The following is an 18,944-nucleotide window of genomic DNA, read 5'->3' on the forward strand; positions in this document are numbered from 1 at the left end:
GGTTCACACCATTTCCCTGAAGCAGAAAATATTACAGGAGGTTTATGGCTCAGACTTCAATGGAGTAATCACAACATTACAAACAGCACAGTACACGGGACAGACCAGGGACAGCTGGATTTAACACACTAAAGCTGGAGTGCTCCAATCGGAAACAAGCTACAGTGCGCATTCCCAATTAGACTGTCCTCTTGTTAAAAAAAAAAAAAAAGAGCCTCGTTTAAAACTGCCAGAAAAACTTCTGTGGTTGTCACCACAGAAGTTTTTTAAGGTAAAAATGTACCTTTTCCATCACGTGCATGTTTTGGATACTGTCCTGAGATCAAATGTATAGGAATCAAAATAAGAGATATAACAATACACATAGAAAAGACGAAGATGGAACTGGCAGTCAGGCTTGTTCCGATCAGGTTTTAATACCCTGAACCAACTAGTCGGCGACTTTTATTCTAATTCTTCTCTTCTGTCAGCATTCTTTCTTTTCAAAAACATAGCTCATCAACATCACCAACATATTTTTTTCCCACCTTGTATTGTTTTATCCTTCAAGTAGGTCCTTGGAATAAGCAACTAGGTGCCCTGCAGGACTCTGCAGACCACCTGGATCACCAAATCCAATGGAATAAGTAACCTGCTCTCAGCCAGCATCCTGGCATAATCCTGAGCCGAATCCCGAGTCTTTGGATGCTAAAAAGCTGCTGGCAATGGCCTCTGGCCTGCTGAAATACTGTGAGGCTTCAAATCCAATATCTCTCATCTTCATGTTGGTGGGTTAGGGTTAGGGTTTGCCTCCCAGACAAACTCCCACAGCTGTGCCCTCAGTGGCTCTGCTCTGCCGTATCTGCCTCAGTCAGTTCTGCTGGGATCCTGTTCTCCTCCTCGGGAACAAGCGAAGTGTGTGTGTCAAGTCTGAACCCGCTCTGACTGTGACTTAACCTTCTAGAACTCCTTATGAAACACACACTCATTTACATATTTTAATACATAATATTCCGAGACTGGTCTATCTATTTTCCATATTTGGTGCAATTAGGCACAACCTCCCTTAATTCGTTAGACCATTATTTCTGTTGACATTATTGCAATTATTGTATAGATTTACTGAATTACTTGAAATAAGGAGGAATAACACCTGGTTGTGTCTGAAATTTGGTACAAACTTGAAGCGAACTGTTTGTGTCAAGATTTGTGACTTAAATCCCATATTATGACCAGTGAAAGCAGAAACCTGCTCATTCTGCAGGGTTCATATTATTTCCCTAATGCAGAAAATACTACAGGAGGTTTATGGCTCATACTTCATTTCTCTGATCTTTAATAAACCAATCACAGGCCTGCTGCAGCTGCGGGAAGCTGCCTGAAACATTTCAAAACAATACAGTACATACACTGTATACACATCAGTCAAATGACTGCAAAAGGTCAAACGTTCTGTGTGGGGAAACAAAATCAGCTACATTGAATTGTGACACCTTTATATAAACCTTTAAAATCAACCAACAGTTCTCTACTGGGAAATACAGTGTCAGGAATCATCATCACTTTCAGGAACAGATCATGAAGAAGATGTGAGTCTCTGTGAAATGTGTTTGTTTGACAATATCTTTAATGGCTTTACCTTTAAAGATAAAAGTGTATGCCGCATCTCATTACAGACCGTAAAGTTAGAGCCAAGTCAGATCGTGTAGTAGAGCCCACCCATCTGGTATTCTACATTAGTCAAAATAAAGCTTTGTTGTTGTTGTTGTTGTTGTTGTTGTGTTAATTGATTCCTTCATTCAGGAATGCTATAAACCTTTCAAATTAAGGTATACTGGTCTCTCTCAGGGAAATTTGAGATGGTGAAGAACACATTCAGAGACACTGACTTACTGTTCTGGAGATCATTAGTCAGTGGTGGTTGAGTCCAAGTGTGTCCTGGTGCTTTCCTGTCACCTCCTGCTGATGAGCTGTGCTCAGTTTTCCCTTTGGAATCGTTTATGTCCTCAGTTTATACAAACCAAATACTCAAGAGAATTTGAAGTCTTTGACTAGTTTCCACTAGCAAATCAAAACCAGTTAATCCAAGAGTTTGGAGTGCTCTATCCTGGTGATGGTCCAGTCTGGCGCCACTCCTTTAGTAAATTCCCGCTGGAATCTGTCAGGAAACATGATCAGAGGAGGATATTCTCAGTTATACAGAATTTACTATTTTATACCACAAACTGTTTTCACAAATGGGTGTAGACTCTGTGTCTTTGAAGTAAAGCCAGGACTGAAAAGATTCATCAGTGGGTAACCTCACTGGTTATAAAAAATAGTCAGATTGTATGGAAGTCTATGTAAAAATGTCTCTAGTTTTAACGTAGTTTATGAGCTCAGTGAATGTTTCCCTAATGATTTATGGTCCCAATCTATAGTTTCAAGTCTTCTTCGATACAATGTTATCAAAGTTAAACTAACAAATACTAACTCCAAAGTCAGTAATCAGCTGGTAAATTAGATATGCTAAATGTAAGCTGGCTATTACCTTTGCATAGACAATTTAAAAGTGATTACCTAAGTGTGGTGCTGTTACTTCTGCCATCTGCTGAGCAGTTGACTGTTATCAACAAGAATTTTTTTCATTCATCCACCAGACTGTTTTCAAAGGCTATTCCAATTATTTAGCTAATTATTTATATAATCTCCCCCGGCCTTGCATTGGCGTTTCTTACAAGCCTTTTTCTTCTGGGAGTAGGGGGTTCATTTGCAAATTTAAAATTCAAAATTTAAATTTTAACTCAAATTCCCATGGAAAGTTTTCCAGAGTAACAAAGTTTCATAAATAAAAATTGAATCTGAATCTTTTGCTCTTCATTTCTCCTCAAAAGGGTCCAGAAGAACCCGATAACACTGGAGCCATTTCCAAACATTTTCCTCTGGGACTCACTCATAATTTGCAGTCAGCAGCCTTTTGGTTTCCGCCTCTCCCTCCCCACCAGTGGTCATCTGGAAGATGTGAGTTCCCTCCATGGGGTCATCAGGAAGGTGAGCACTTGTCAGGTACCAGTAACGCATTAGAATACTAACAAACTTCCTCCCTGGAGAAACAGTAATAAGAGAGATTAATGCTGCAACAATAACAACACGCACCCAAAGATAATCACCTCCTCCTCTTTTTTGTGCAACCACTCTTTGATGCAGACCGTTATCATCATAGTAGATTCCCACGTCTCCAGGGGTCGTGTAGACAATCTCATCAGGATCTGCCGAGAGGGCTTTTTTGTAATTCAGTGGCAGCACTTTGCACTTTTCCTCCAGCTTCCCGATCAACTGCAGGGATGTGAAAACCAAACACAGCTCAGCCTCAGCAGAGTTAAGCTAGGGGATCTGTATAAAGCACAAAAAGATCTACTCCCCAACAGTATTCAGAGTTTGTGAGGCTGTGAAAGAAAGATATACATCTGTGATAGGTGTAAAGCTGTGGATGAGGTGCGACATTGAATCCAGAATGTGTAGCTTTAAAAATCTAGAAACCCGATGTGAAACCCTTTATGATATGTCAGATCTGTTGGCATAATTTTTATTATTAGTTTGCTCATTAAATATACTATTTACCTACAGTGAGCTCATCACTAATATTGAAAAATTATCTCGAGCATAATTTGGTTAATTTTCTCAGTGAACGGCTATAATTCTTTAACTTGTTGTTTTTGTAATATGATTTATAGTGTTTTAGCCATACTTATTGTTTTGACAGATTTTATTGGCTTTTCTCTTACTGCCAGACCTTTTTGCATAATATTGAGGTGACATCATTTGATTGTATTCTTTTTGTTTTGCACTCAAGTACTTTATCCTTTTTTTGTTTGTTTATTTTACTTATTAACAGAGGCATGTTGTAAGCCTGTAATATGGAGGACCAAAAGGGACAGAATGAAATATATAAAAAAAAAATCTTAAATTACTTATTAATTACTTAATTACTTAAATGTGTCATTAATTGATTAAAATGGGAAATAAATAATAAAATCTTTCAGCCACAATGTTTTGAAAGACTTGCAGGCTTCAATCTAAAGCAATTGATTAGACTCGATTTGCGTTAGCCGCGCCCACTGTCTTTGATGGGTGAGTTTGACAGATAAAATTAATTGATAAAGCAATGCAACAGGACCAGGAAATAATTAAATACACTGTAAAATAATTATTTATGTTTTTACATTAAATGAACTGGTATTTTAAGGAATTAATGACACATTTAATTACTGATTTAAAGATTTATTTATATATTTCATTCTGTCCCTCTTGGTCCTCCATACTCTAAGCCAGAAAAGTACTGTATAAATTAACTTGTTTTTACTTTCATCTTAACTGACACCAGTTTCTGTGAAACACTGCATGATGATCAAATCTGGACAATGAGAGATAAAGCGAGATGGAGATACCTGAGGTTTATTCCAGCAATTGAGCTTAGAAAAAACACCAGGGTGGTATTCCAAGTAGGAGATTCAATGCTCTGCATCACTGATGTTGGAAAGAAAATAAAAAAAAAAAACTTAGCGCCATGCATAAAATTTGCTGTGATGCGAGCGCACATTCACGGTGTGTGAGGTTGGTGATGTATGGCCGGAGAATGTTATTGAGATAAATGATACTCCTCTGGAAACGCCGGGACATCTAATCTCTCGCCACTTAAAGCATTTCGAATTGCTTGGCCTTCTATATCAATCGGATTGGGAATGAATGGGCAATCCATGTCCAACAGCTGTCTTTGTGTGGGAGGAGAAAGGTAGAAACTCAGGGTTTCTTAAAGAAAACCTGCCAGCGAGCAGGTTATGTTCACAGATTCTGTTACCATGGTGATTGACTCAGAGTTTTAGATATCCCTCTTTCTGGAACCAATAACTCAGAGTTTCCCTCATCTCAGGGTTAACATACACAGAGTTTTCACATGACCCACTTTCTGGAATACCCCTCAGGTGTATTACTGTTCAAAGAGCCCGTCTTACAATCATTTCCTCTGCACTGAAACATTGACTAGACATCCATCATTAGAAATGAAAAGCTAGTCTCTGATCAGGGAAAAATATTTTCTTATGTTTTGATTGGATTCATGGGATACTTTTGCATGAGTGTCTGAAATGTTTTAAAATATACACTGATCAGAAAAGATTATGATCCTTTTCCTAATATTGTGAAGGTCCTTCTTTTGACTCCAAAACAATCCTGACCCTCCCTTGACTGCTCTGTAGCCCAGATCTGATGCACATGTGTCCATTGTGGGATCTTTTGGTGGTGTGATGGAGTCAACATGGACATCCTGACTGACTGGTCTGGAGCCACACAACACAGCAAATTGCAATGCTCTGTGTGTTCAGACTCCTTTTTATCAGAACCAGCAAACCATATGGTCCAGCCTTCACGCCCCACAACCATCAATGAACCTTGACCCCCTACACCGTGTGTGTGGGCCAGACTAAACGTTCACCTGCTGACAGGTGCCATGGTAACCAGATTATCAGTTGTACACTTCACAATATTACTGCTGATTAATGTATATAAATTTCCTCCATAATTAAATGGTCATTGATGTTGTTGAAGAAGATTATACTCCTTCAAAAATATTCTAACACATCACCTAAGAAACAGTCTGTTCCATTTCAGATATTTAAGTATAATAAATAGTGTGGTCTATTGGACAACTATGAATAAAAAGTGATAGACAGAACTTGTTGACTTTTTCTCTTCAGCTCAGAGTTCAGAATTTGAGTCAGTTTATTGAAGATGCTCGCTGGAATAGAATCCAGGACTTACATGCGCTCCAATAAGGAGAATGTTTGAAAAGGCTCGGTTTCCGTACTCACGTCTTTGGCTACGAGCCCTTCCAGAGCCTCAAACTGACACTGAGACAGGAGACTGGAGACATGAGTGAAGGCCTGCAACGAGGACACAACTTTGGTCAACAGAATCAGGTGATCTGACATGAGGTGCCACAACAACAACAACCTCCTGCTCGATTCCTCTGAGCTTTGCCTCACCTGCTTTGCGCCCTCCGTGAAATCCTGAATATTGAAATCTTTGTCGAAGTAAGCTCGAATCAGAAAGTAGTAGATCTTGGAGCGGAACCAGAGAAAGGGGTTTGGGATATCGACCATCACCACCTTTAGGTTCTGTTTCTCTTTTCCCCGCTCCGAGCTGTAAGCTCGGGCCGCCGGCCCAGCTCCGACAGCGGCTAGGGAGGAGGGAGGGAGCCGCGTTGAGCGGCCCGGGTGGTTCAGAATAACACGCTCTTTTAGAAGCAGACGGCTATGGCTGAAAGCTGAGGGAAACCTGGAACAACCTCTTAACATGGGCAGCGCCATCTTTTCAGCCCCACCGGAAGTCTTCTCATCCATCTACATAAACCTTCCGGAGAGGAACAAACAGTGTCGTTTAAAAACATAAACAGCAAGGCAACGCCATGCCGAGACCACGGCGTAATTTCATTCTTCAATAAACAAGCACCCAATTTCTGTTTCGGAACCCCTCTTATTTAGCTAGGATGTCACCTGTTATCGTGTTGTTTCTAGCCGGAACTCTAAGACTGTAACAACCAGCTGTGGACTGGGTACCTGCTGGACAAACAAGGCTGAATGGAGCTCCAGGAGAGGATCCCAGTGTCCTTGTACACGGCTGTGGACAGGGACATGTTTGTGCAACAGATTTGCCCTCAGGTAAAAGTCGTTCTCCTCCTTCTTCTTCTTCTTCTTGCTGGCTTCGTGCACGTGCCATGACAGTCTGAAGTGAGCTCCCATAACACTCGATGTTCGAGTGTTGTTATTATTTTCACAGTGTCAACTGGTTCCTTCCTCGCTTGCAGCTAATTTCCCACACTTTCAACATATCGTCCATTTGACATGTTGCGATCATGTTTTACATAGATTAAGGTTCTATTGACTGGAAATAAAAAATGGACGGAGCATCTGTGGCATCGCTCGCAGTTTTCTGAAGTGCGCAGGGTGAGCTGTTCCTCATCGGCACATTGCCAGCGCCTGAGTCCACCATCAGGGTCGCTGCACACACTGAAATAACTTTAAATCTTAATACAGACGATATGAACAAAGGTTGTGGGATGCACCTTAAAGTTTGAATGTAGGGATCACGGGTGCAGTTACTTGCTTTTGGTAGACTCTTTCCTGGGCGATTCCCGCAGCTACAGCTGATCAGTGAATGTGGTTTTGCAGCGCAGGCCAGCCGTCCTCAGAGGGGTGAGTATGGGACCGTGCTTGGAGAAGTGGACAGTTCAGTATCTTGCACAGAGAGGAGGAGACAAGGAGGTGAAGATCCATGTATCCCCAGTTCCACAGATGGATTTTCTTCGTAAAAACTTTGCGTACAAGTGAGTTTCCAGTCGAACACAAAGATCAAACCGCTTTCACTGCAGATTCCTCAGATCAGAATTTTTCACAGGACATTGCCTTTCAATGAATTTGTCAAGAGGGTATCTGAGAGGAAGCACTCTGACTTCTTCCTATGTGAGGTAAGAATCCTAAAAAGAATATATAATGTTTTTTAAAGCATATTATGTTCTTTGAATGACAAACTGTTGTGATTTTAGGATGAGAGCTATTATCTAAGATCACTGGGGGAGGACGTCCGAAAGGTATCCAGACTTGAATCTGTGATTTGTTCTACTACAACAAAAATGAAGAGTTTTTGAGGATTTCTAAATGAATGTGGTCTGACTTGGCAGAATGAACTATACAGGCTGTCACTCTCTCTCTGTCTCTCTCAGGAACCTGCCGATCTGAGCAAACAGTTTCCAGGCTTGGCGGAGGACTTTCATGTGCCACAGTTCTTTGAACCTGATCAGTTTTTCTCGAGTGTTTTCCGCATCAGCTCGTGTGGTCTGCAGCTGTGGACGCACTACGATGTGAGTTTTTCTCTTTCTAGAAGAGTGAAAGGTCTGCAGCTCCTCATTGAGCTGGCCTTCCTCTGGCTTTCCTTCAGGTGATGGATAACCTGCTCGGCCAGGTGACAGGGATGAAGAGAGTGGTCCTCTACAGCCCTCAGGATGCATTGCACCTATACCTGTCAGGTAAGTAGCTACAAAGAGATGCCACTGCCTGCCTGGATGAATTCACTGAGGCTCTATCCTCAGATAAAGATGTGATTGTAGGCAGTTGTGTTTAATATGTTGGTGAAATGTTACTGTGCCTTTTTTTTTTTTTCCATTTTCATGTGACACATTAGGTGATAAATCTCAGGTTCTGGACATTGATGCTCCGGATCTGAAACAGTTTCCTGACTTTGTGAAGGCAAAGCGGTACGAGTGTGTGCTGGAGCCTGGAGATCTGCTGTTTATACCTGGTAACGTGATGTTCAAGTTAATCAATTCACCTTACTCAACTAAAGAAACACAGCTCAATGCTGTTGTTCACTGGGCTTTGTTAAAGGTCTAAAACTAGACCTCCATGTCACAAATTGATCATGAATCTAGGCCGAGGTGTAGGTTCTACATTAATACAGTAAAAGTGACAAAGCAAAGCACAAATCAGTTGAACAGTAATAAACTACAGTGTATTAGTCATCCTAGTGTATGAAACACTTTCCATAACCTGGTGTCCCTGTTTTCTTCAGCCCTGTGGTTCCATAACACCACTGCGCTACAGTTCGGCGTGGGTGTCAATGTATTCTGGCGCCACCTACCAGCTGACAGCTATGACAAAAAAGACCCCTATGGTAACAAAGACCCATTGGCTGCGACTCGAGCCCTTCAGGCGTTGGAGAGGGCTCTGCACACTCTAGATGAACTTCCTGCTGATTATCGGGACTTTTACGGACGTCGCATGGTTCAGAGAATCCAGAAGCGGACGTATTGTGACAATCAGTTCACAAGACAATCAAATACACAAGAGGACGCTGGCACTTCTTTACCCAGCAGGCAATTCACCAATCCTGGATGAGCCTGGAGAGAAATGCTGTGAAATGGGTTTTAAAAAAATCTGAGGTGTGCATCATGTTAACACTTGTTGAGGAAACTTTCCTGCTGAGAGACTTTCTATAATTTTATTTCAGTATGTTCACTGGAAAAATTATCGATGCTTGTTGATATTGAAAAGGATTAAAGCATCTGTAAAGACATCTCTGCACCTAATGACAATTGTCTGATTGTTCGCTTTTATTAATTGATTTATTTATTCCATTACACACAGTGAAGTGCAAACCAGTTTCACTATAGGCTCATCAAACTTCAAAATGCTACACGTCTCTTCTAAATACTGAACTTTACTCACCAGATGTTTTTGCCTGTTTTTCTTTCAACGCCTTTCTCTCTTTTGTCAGCAGTCACATGGCTAAATACACTTTGACGTCATGATGAATTTTGGGTAAAACACTGTCTCCCTGTTTCAACATTTACTTCAGTTTCTTTCCCAAGTCAACTTTGCCATTGGGGTCTTGCTATGAGCGGTTTGTTATCCGGGTGTCTGCATGGGCTTCCTCCCACAGATTGATGGCCTGTCATCACTACTGGGATTAGCTGCCGCTTGACCCTGTAACGATGAACAGGATGGATGATGGACGATAATGAGCTTGCTGCACCCTGATTAGACGATCACTTTGCAATTTTAAATTTGTATTTCAGCCAAATATAACAATCAACATGTTTTGGAATAAAAACCACAGATGAAGACCGTCATATGGTAAATATCCTTGGAAGAATCAAGGAAGTGGACTTGGATTTGTCAATGGCTGCCTACATATAGCCCTGATGTAACACACGTGAGAACATCTGGAGTACAAAGTGCAGTACTATAAATCCACAGATCTGAGTCCAGGCTTGAGCTGCCTGTGTGCAGACACCATGTGTTTAAACATTTTATTGCACAAAGATTACAGCTCCTTACAAACATGTTAAAGCTTTGTAAACAGTGAAGCAGCGTCTCCCCAGTAACCTGCTGCTTTCTGTCCCTGTTGTCTCTTCAAACTGAGCAGTGAAGTGTGTGTGCAAGCCGACCAGTGACTGACTAAATAAACCAGGAATAAGCACAGAGATATTGCTAGAAATGAGAGGGGCAGCTGCACACTGTGGGTCAAACATTCAACACAGCTGCAGTCTCTCACACACTGTACAGCAACTGCTGCAAGTGTTTTGACTTTTATGATGCTATTGTGTTAAAAAACTGCGGGAGTCCTCCGTCTTGTTCATTTTCTCCACAAACAAACTGTACTTACAGGCTAACACATTTTCAAAAATTGTTTGGCTGTGGAGGCAAAGGTCAGAAAAGGAAAATACACTTTGTTTTTATGTTCTTTCGATCACAAAAAACACACAGAGCACTCGTGCCGTCTAAAGGTAAAAGTCCTGGGCCATGGACCCTGGTACTGTTTGCTGAGCATCTCTGTCCTCTGAGTGAGCAAGGCAGGTACATAAGTTGAATCTCAAGAGGAAGCAGGAAGAGCGCAGCATAACATTTTATCTCACTACATCAGACAACTGAGAACTTCGGTCAGTTGGTCAGCCATCCCCCCCACTTCACCCAGGAAGCACAGTGCAGAGGTTCAATCAAAGTCATGAGGCACACAAAAATCCCATTCCTGGGTGTGTGCACAATGCTATGAAGACTTCTGATCAGACAGAAAAAAAAAAAAAAAAAAAAACATGAGAAATGGCACGATGCTTGGTAGAGTTCCCTATCCTGTGGATATAATAACTAACTTTCTGTGTTTGGTTCTTTGTCTTTACATCTCTTGAGATGAAAGAGAAACCCAGAGTGCAGGATGTCTCGATCTCCAAAAGATCAGCCATATTGGATAAAGAGAAGGTCAGATGCGGGGGGCTACGGAGTCTGTGCCATTCCACGACTAGACTTCATCTTCTCCAGTCTCTTAGAGAGGTGGCTGTTGTTTGACTCAAGTTCATCAACCTTGTCCAGCGCTGACCTCAGCTGTGGGGTGAAACATAGAAATTGGAATCATTTTAGGTAATTGAAAATGTTAAATAAAACTGAGATAATGATGCTCCACCTCTCTCTGCAGTTTCCGTTTCTCTGCCTTCAGCTCATCCTCCACATTCTCTGCATTTTCTGCTGCAGACTTGTAGCGTGTAACCTGACCCTCCAGTCTGGTCACCTGAAGGCCAAATTAAAAAAAAGACTGAGAATAACGTCTTGTTTTCAAGCACACTACGAATTCATGTTTCCGTTCAGCTTACGTTTTGTTCCAAAGCAGTGACCTCTTGTTCAGCCTTCACAAGTTTGAACTTCAAATCACTTATCTGCCTATTGGAATCTCCTAGAAAGATTTTGCAAACATTGTTAAATTGTTGGCAACGCAGTGACAGGCATGTAATGTGTGGTGACTGTGCACTCACTCTGTAGTTCGAGGATGTTGGGGTCATTACCATTTTGAATGATTTCACCATCTTGGCTTGAGCTGCTGTCTGTGCCATTCTTCTGTGACTTCTGCTCCAGCTGGGATTTCAGCTTCTTTACCTGTTGGGGGAGTTTCAACACATCAGAAATGAGTACATACATTCAACTACACTGTCTGCATCTCAAGGGGTTGGCCTCCTCATCATCGTTGCTGCGACACAAGCTGGTGCCTGCAACACTCCTGCTTCCTGCTGATAGTAAATCTCTGAAGCAGATGTGAAATATTACCCAAAGTCTTTATACCATGTGAACCTATTAACCTGATTAATTCCATTTGGGCCTGATGCCCCATATTAACCCTGCTTTTAGCTCTTCCAACTCCCGAGGAAAACACCTGCTAACTTTGCCTGCTGATGTGCAAAATAGATCAGCGTGTCTTCACTTTAAACAGATTCATGTTGCAAAATATTTGTCAGAATATTTTCAGTGTGCACAATACTACACATGGTTCCTTCCTAGTATTCAAACCATCAGTGTGTCGGACTGACTGCCAATAAATTAGTGACAATATTTACTGTTTCAGATAAAATATTGATATTTCATTCTGACTTAGAGATTGTTGTTAGACTAGCAGTAAACACTATCATTAGCATTGTCTAACAGATGAATTGTTGACTCACTTGTTCAATCATTTTTTCACGCTCGTCCACCAGTTTCCTTAGACGGATCTCTATAAGATAAAATAGGCATTTCAATTGATCTCCCAGAAAAGCTTTTCCCCATATTTCTGAAATCGTCATGCATCATGGGACTGTAACAGCAATATTAACAACTGCAAAGAGAAAAAAATAAGTTAACATACCAGAGATGGGAGGAGCCAAGGGGAAGATGTGAGGGAGGGGCTGGGTCAGGGTGGGAGACTGATGCATGCAACAGAGCAGGAATCCACGGGGGAGTGATGGAGTGTGAGGGGGAATGTTAGCATGCACACACTGTGGAGCTGGCAGAAGTGCATCCACACTGTCCATGTGGACACTTCAGTGTAATTATGCTGAGTAAAAAAAGTTGGTGATAGCATTTCTGACATGTTTTTCATTATTTCATTATTTGAAGTGAATCTGATTGAAACATGAGGATATCAAATTGGTAACAACAGGGTGGTGTTTATTGGCAGTTCCTTATTCGTATCACATTCACTGTTCCCAACAGTGCAACAACATGTATTTATCATATACTTATTTTCCAGAGTCCTTGTAGATGGTTATTTTAATCATGCATTTGCCAACAATTGACCCCCATGTACAGAATTTCAGCAGAGTGGCTTGAACATGTCTAAGCCAGTTCTCTAGCAAGTTAGCGAGTGTAGCAGCCTGTGTGTGTTTGTGTTTACTTCACAACTGTAAAACATACATGAAGTTGCACTGAGCAGAACCCATGGCCCCACTGTTAAGCCTCATTGGGTTGCATTGGGTTATCCACAAAATATTGCGTGTAGCAAAAAAAAAAAAAGGCGCTTTAAAAAGTAAATAAAGGCTGCCTGATGCTGTAGATCTGGTGCAGTAGGAAATCTATCTCGAATTATTTTTTGGCACCCATGACACCAATGAAAACTGTTGGATGGATTGGCTTTTGGACAGTTCAGTTTCATTAAACATAATACAATATATTTACACCAATATTCATGCTGGGGAAACAATCAAAGTGCAGTAAGGTTTTTCTTCATTAGCAGCTAAGCAAAAATGGAAAATCAAATCTAAACCACCTAGGACCTATGACATCTTACAGTCCTCTTTGCCCTTGCCCTTGCCTTTCTTGCCATTCTTCTTAATGTCTTTCCTCGATTGCAGTGGCTCTTGGCTGCTGGCCACATGGTCTGCACTCTCTGGTAAAAGCATATTTTTATCCGGCAACTGGTCAATGTTGTCTAAGCCTTCCTTTACTGGTGATGTCATTGCCTGGTTACTGTTCTCTGCAGCTACACCCAGCTCCCCAACATTCACAAGCTCTACATTCTCAATAATGGGTGTTGCCCCTTCTTCTGTGGCTTCCTCATGAGGCAGAGAGTTCTGGTTGCCTTGAGAACCAGCATCCAACTGTTCGAGTGTATAAATGTGGTTACTGCCATCGTCATTACTTCCGTCTGTCTTGTTCTGTGTGTTTTCATCCGTCTCAGTATCAGTCAGGTATAGCTCTGCACTAACATTACTTGCATCACCAGTGGCGTCCACTCCATGTACAAGTATTTCCTCTTCTTCATCTTTCAGGACATTTGCTTCCACAACTGCCTCGATATCCATGTCATCAAAATCAAAAGACAGCCCTTCTTCATCTTCACCATCCTCCTCGTCACTGCCCTGCTGTTGAGATTGTGATTTGTCATTACTGGCATTAAGCAGTTTCTCTTGAATTACCTCAGCTTCATTTAAAAAAGAGAGAGGTGTCTCACTTTCCTGATAGCTTTGACTGAGTTGCTGTTGAGGACCTTCAACAGCTCCATCTGTATTAGGTTTGTGGTCCTGCTCAACAGAGGATCCTGCCTCTGTAGCTTCACAGAGAGACTCTGGTGTATCAAACACATCAGTGGTATCAATTTCATCGCTTCCCAAATACAATTTAGTATTTGAATCATCTATCGTTTCCACACACTTGCATTTTTGGCTTTCTACATCCTCTAAAGGTTCAACCTGGTGTTCAGTCTCCAACAGACTTTCTTCAGACACTGCAATGTCACCAATTTCACTTTTTTCTTCATGTGAGGACTTGTCTGGCTCAACTGATTTCTCCAAGTGTTCATTCAGTTCCTCCTTATATGGTGCATCTTGTTTTAGCTCTGAATCCCCACCTTGCTCATCAGGAGAAACAACGAATGGAATAACACAGTCTTCTTCAGTTTCTATTTTTGATTCCTCATCATATTTAACCGTCTCAATGTCCTTTTCGGGACCTTTATCAGAAGCTTCATCACTGAGCGATGTCCTGGCTACAGGCAGTTCTGACAGCAGCTTTGAGTCAGACCAGTTGCTAATCAAGTCTCCAGTACAAGGTGGCAACATTGATATCAAGTCTTCTCTCTCAGAGCTGTTTGTGGATTCAGATTCATCTGCAGCACTGCCCCCATTGTGTGGACCATGAGATTCAGTTTCAGGGATTTCCTTACTGTTTGTTCCAGTATAAGTTAGGCATTCAGGTTCCATCTCAACAACAGACCCAACTTCATCCTCTACCTCATCAGCTACTTCTGACTCTCTAAAGCCCCCTTCACCATTAGTAGGTAAAGCAGTCAGTGGACACATCTCAACTGTGTGAGGACACTCTTTGCCAAGGCCATCAGAACTCTCCATACTGCTGCAGGTGTCCATAGGACCATGGGTACTGAAGGCAGCCTCTGGAGAACATGTTGTAAATTCAGCACTGTCCACGTTCTCGGTTTCTGAGGTTTGTCCTTGTTTCTGCTCATCCTTTGTGGACTGTGTCCTTAAGTCCTTCAGGGTTTCAATACTTGCCACTGCCTCTCCTGTCTCTATTTCACTTTCCAAACTTTCTTGCTCGTTCTGTTCATTTGTAATGTGAACAACTCTGATTTCCTCAGCAGTTTCAGTGTGACAAATGGTGTCAGTGGGTGTCACCGTTTCTGTTTTCCCCTCTGTCTCAGTTTCCACTCTTTGCTCATTTGTAACATGATCCATTCTCAGATCTTCGAAATTGTCTTTATGAAGGGCAGTTTCAGTGGGCTCTGATGCTGTAACTACCATTTTTTGTCTTTCTTGCTCTTTTTTGATTTTTGATTCATTGAGGGTTTCTGGTTCTTTTGTTTGCGCATTATTATTTGTAGCTAATTCGAGTTCCTCTTCTATTTTGCTATTTTCTTTTTCTGTGTCAGCCTTTAGTTGGTTCCCTCCTTTCTTTTTGCCTCTCTTCTTCTTTTTCTTCTTTTTCCCTGAGGCAGTACTGCTCTGAGATTTACTGGATAGCTCCTCTTCCTCAACGTTCCCTGCCTCCTCAGCATTCTCTGGTTCATGTTGAAGGTCAGTATTTGAAACTGGGGTTGTCTCATGAGGTAAATTATCCTCAATGACATCTTGCTGAGGATATGATTCTGTATTGCTCACTTTTCTTTCCTGTTCCTGTTTTTCACAAATGTTGTTGCATGTCTCGGTGAAGTCAACATTGCCTTTGGTTTCTGTATCCTCTGGGTTTCTGGTCTCTCCTGAATCTCCACCTTCAGGATTTCCCGTTTCTTGAAACTCAGCACTTGTTTCAACCTTTTGAGCCTCAGGGCAGCAAACAATGATATCTTTGGCTTCTGGGATTGGATGGCCATTACTATCAACTTTGCTGAAATCCCTCTCTCTAATGCTGCATTCCTCTGTGGGTGAGTGTGTCTGCTGCTGTTCTTCATGAGATGTTTCTAGCGTGGACACATCAGCAACATTAAAGATTGTATCAGAGCTCAATTTATTCTCTTTGGCCTCCTCTTTCAGCATTTCTTGCTGCTGCTCAGGATCCACCTCTTCCTCTCCACTACTTCTTAACTGAGCCTCCTCTGTGTTGCCTGAGAGATCATGGAGAGCAAACGGTGATAAATTGCCCAAAAAAGATGGTGACTTAAAAAATTATTTTCATGTAGTGTAATCTTCACCAGGAAGTGCATCAGCAGAAGTCAAGGGAAGAAAGAACACCTGATTGGTTCAGTGGCCAGAAAGAGCAGCACAGAGGCAAGAGGATTCAAGAGAAGAAGAAGAAGGGAAAGAAGAGCAACACTGAAAAGACATCCTTGATCCCAGAACATCAGTGTAAAGGAAGCTGACAGCTTAAAGTTATATTACAGTACTACATCTATTGCAAAAGTCAGATACATTTTCTCTATATATAGCTCTCGAAGAGCTCTGGAAAGTTTAATCCTGCTCTCTGTCAGTGTGCTGCTAGAGGCCAGTAAACATTTACCAGCATTTTCTAAGTTAGATGTCATGCAGAAGTAATATGCATTTGGTCGAATGATGGAAAAAAAGTGCAGGAGAAATGTTAACAAAGGCGACACATTAGTTAAGACAAAGGGGGCCTTCAAGTGGAAATTTAGTTTGTGCAGAGAAAAAAAAAAAATCACAGCTCTTATTTACAGCATTTTTCCTATTTGTCAACAAATAAAGTGAACCGACCAGCCATTAGTATCTCTTGTTACGGTCTATGACTGTGGCTGTCTGATATGTACTGAGGATGTGCATTTTTTTAAGCAATCAAAATAATACATTTAAAAAAAAAAATAAAAACTGAAACATGTTTTTGGGGATCATGGGGATGAAGGAATATACATGATTAGTAAATCAATATGCCTATTGATACATTTTTGTTGGTCTTTTCACTGGATTTGTTGAAAATAAAATAGTAGTTGACAAAACAACCTCATCCCAAGGCCCAAGCTGTCTTAAACATTTTTCTTGTTGGAGATGATGGTGTGATCTTAGCACATCTTCCTCAGCTCTGAACTATTACTGCATACAGCGTATACGTAAACAAATCAACACCATGCTGACCTCTTAAGTTCTAGAACAGCTACTGAATGGGGCCAGAGGTAAGATTATCTGTCGTCCTGTGTTTCCAGGTTTATACTGAGCGTATTAGCATCACCAGACTGATTCCAATGTAGTATGTGCAAATCTAAGTCAAAGTGCAGCAGCAATGGGAACTGAGGATTTCACTCCAAAATGAGATACTCTTTTAAATTGAAGACACAAAAAAAGATATATGAAGATAAAAATGCACTGAAAGGAGTGCGTCATCTTAACAATTTTATATTATATAGGATTAACTTCCTGTTTTGTTTTGGAGTGAAGGTCTCCAGAGTTAGATGAAGCCAAGCAATTGAAGTGAACAAAGTTTTTATTCTACGAAGTATTTTACCGAGCACGTTGTTCCCCTCTGTCGGGGGCATCTGTGAATCCTGGGCTTGTTGGCTAGGGGAGCCATCGACTTCTGCTTCTCCGCTGTCTCCATTGATGTTTAGATCAGGTCCCAAAACTATTCCATGTTTCTTAAAGACAGTTAACAGTCACACTTTAGTCTCGCAGATCAAATACATCTGAAATAAATTTATACAAATTCTGTATATCTAATGATTTGATTAAAACTAAATCCCATTTTCAGTACACCTGGAATATCAAACCAGATCTCAATTAAAAATAAAGGTTTCACCTTCAGAATGTCCTTCAGCTTCACAACCTCTTCTCTGAGTTCATCTCGCTCAGTTCGAATTGCATCTGTGTATTCTTTCTGTCGCTCTAAGGCCTGAATGATGCCCCAAGAGGCACAGATCACAAAGCAGGAGGGAATGTGTGGAAAGAAGTGAAAGTGAAAGCAGGTGTTGAGAGCCATGCAAAGACACCACTGAATTTAAAAAAACAAAAAACTGCAGGACAAAGGCTCACTGGCCGTACCCCAATTTTTTTATCCTTCCACTCCACCGTCTCCTGCAGGTCAGATATTTCTCTGACAAAACCGTCCTGTTTCATACGCAGCTGACGGATCTCCTGAATCACAGGAAGAGGAAAATGAAGTTTGAGAAAGAAAGCAAAGAGAGAGATGCCATAGAGGCATGTTAAAAGAGGAGAAAGTTGTGCGAAGAACATCGCCAGGCAGCTTCTCTCACTGAGAAACTGGGAAGCTGGTCCAGGTCTTTTAGTCTTTTTAACCCCGATCAATATCCATTTCTACACCAGACTTCTCAGTTTAATGACACATTCACACTGGAAAAGAAATACTCACATTCAGCAGCTCTTCACTTTGTTTTAGCATCTCTTTCATTTCATTGAACTGGAACTGAAGAACAGCATGGGCATGTTTCTCTCGCTCATATTCCTGCAGGAACCAAGACACAAATTGGCAACCAGTAACTGGACTCATTGAGCAGGTCTGCACTCCCTGGCCAAGACTGGACTTACTAGTAAAGACTAGATTGAATGGTCAAGACTGGACTTACTAGTAAAGACTAGATTGAATGGTCAAGACTGGACTAACTGGTAAGATCTGGACTTACTGGTCAGGTCTGGACTAAGTGGTAACTGATTACAAAAAAAGTGGTCTAATTCTGTCTGAAACACAAATTTTTATTTATTACTGGGAGACCCAGTTTAACCTGTTGAACAATGAACCCAGATGAGAGACCTTTATTTACAATTCAAGCAGAAACAGTGATATGAACACATCCTAAACATATTAACATAAGCACCATCAGCTTATTGATGGAATAAGTATATGTCTCACCTGATACATTCAAAAACTAGGAAACTAAAGCATCGGAGTAATCTGACTGTTAAAGAGCAACCTCTAAAACATGTATGGACTAATTCACAAGATTTGGTTTGAGGATGCTCTTAGTCTTTGCTTGTGGCTGCATTACTACACAGTGATAAAAGGTTATTAAAGGCTGCTTCTGCTCTTTTACTCAGTGACCTCTGACCACTGGTCACTGGTAAAAGTGACCAGTGACTGCAGTCTCTACATCTTTTTCTTTCATTGCCATGACTTTGCAGAGGCAAAATATGAATGCATAAACTGGCCAGCAAAGTAAACCCACAGCAGAGCAGTGAGGACCTCTTAACTCATTATCACAAGTTACCTAATGTAACTAAATGA

The 18,944-nt window shown here is 41.2% G+C and overlaps 3 protein-coding genes across 3 annotated transcripts in view; 1 reads left to right on the plus strand and 2 right to left on the minus strand.

Annotated features, from left to right (window-relative positions):
* Positions 1-1,290: 1,290 nt before the first annotated feature.
* maip1 (matrix AAA peptidase interacting protein 1) lies at positions 1,291-6,413 on the minus strand. The gene is made up of 5 exons (XM_029530487.1): positions 6,000-6,413; positions 5,826-5,897; positions 3,168-3,294; positions 2,912-3,062; positions 1,291-2,137 (listed from the first exon to the last, which is right to left on the minus strand). Exons 1-5 carry the CDS (start codon positions 6,354-6,356, stop codon positions 2,059-2,061), a joined length of 786 nt encoding a protein of 261 aa, XP_029386347.1. The 5' UTR covers positions 6,357-6,413; the 3' UTR covers positions 1,291-2,058.
* On the plus strand, positions 6,353-9,084 carry tyw5 (tRNA-yW synthesizing protein 5). Its single transcript, XM_029530486.1, has 8 exons — positions 6,353-6,674; positions 7,185-7,339; positions 7,411-7,480; positions 7,559-7,603; positions 7,736-7,873; positions 7,951-8,038; positions 8,194-8,310; positions 8,581-9,084. The coding sequence occupies exons 1-8, from the start codon at positions 6,594-6,596 to the stop codon at positions 8,904-8,906; spliced, it is 1,020 nt and encodes a 339-aa protein (XP_029386346.1). The 5' UTR covers positions 6,353-6,593; the 3' UTR covers positions 8,907-9,084.
* A 49-nt stretch (positions 9,085-9,133) lies between these two features.
* Positions 9,134-18,944, minus strand: part of lrrfip1a (leucine rich repeat (in FLII) interacting protein 1a) — a 37,113-nt gene continuing 27,302 nt past the window's right edge. The window contains exons 19-29 of the mRNA XM_029530865.1: positions 18,075-18,167; positions 17,747-17,839; positions 17,505-17,597; positions 17,214-17,343; positions 13,092-15,867; positions 12,178-12,350; positions 11,996-12,045; positions 11,315-11,435; positions 11,156-11,235; positions 10,969-11,073; positions 9,134-10,889 (exon numbers count right to left, since the gene is read on the minus strand). Coding sequence (XP_029386725.1) covers positions 10,782-10,889; positions 10,969-11,073; positions 11,156-11,235; positions 11,315-11,435; positions 11,996-12,045; positions 12,178-12,350; positions 13,092-15,867; positions 17,214-17,343; positions 17,505-17,597; positions 17,747-17,839; positions 18,075-18,167 — 3,822 coding nt within the window. The 3' untranslated portion in view covers positions 9,134-10,781. The remainder of the gene's footprint in view (positions 10,890-10,968; positions 11,074-11,155; positions 11,236-11,314; positions 11,436-11,995; positions 12,046-12,177; positions 12,351-13,091; positions 15,868-17,213; positions 17,344-17,504; positions 17,598-17,746; positions 17,840-18,074; positions 18,168-18,944) is intronic.

This window comes from Echeneis naucrates, chromosome 21 (assembly GCF_900963305.1).
Source record: "Echeneis naucrates chromosome 21, fEcheNa1.1, whole genome shotgun sequence".
NCBI lineage: Eukaryota > Metazoa > Chordata > Actinopteri > Carangiformes > Echeneidae > Echeneis > Echeneis naucrates.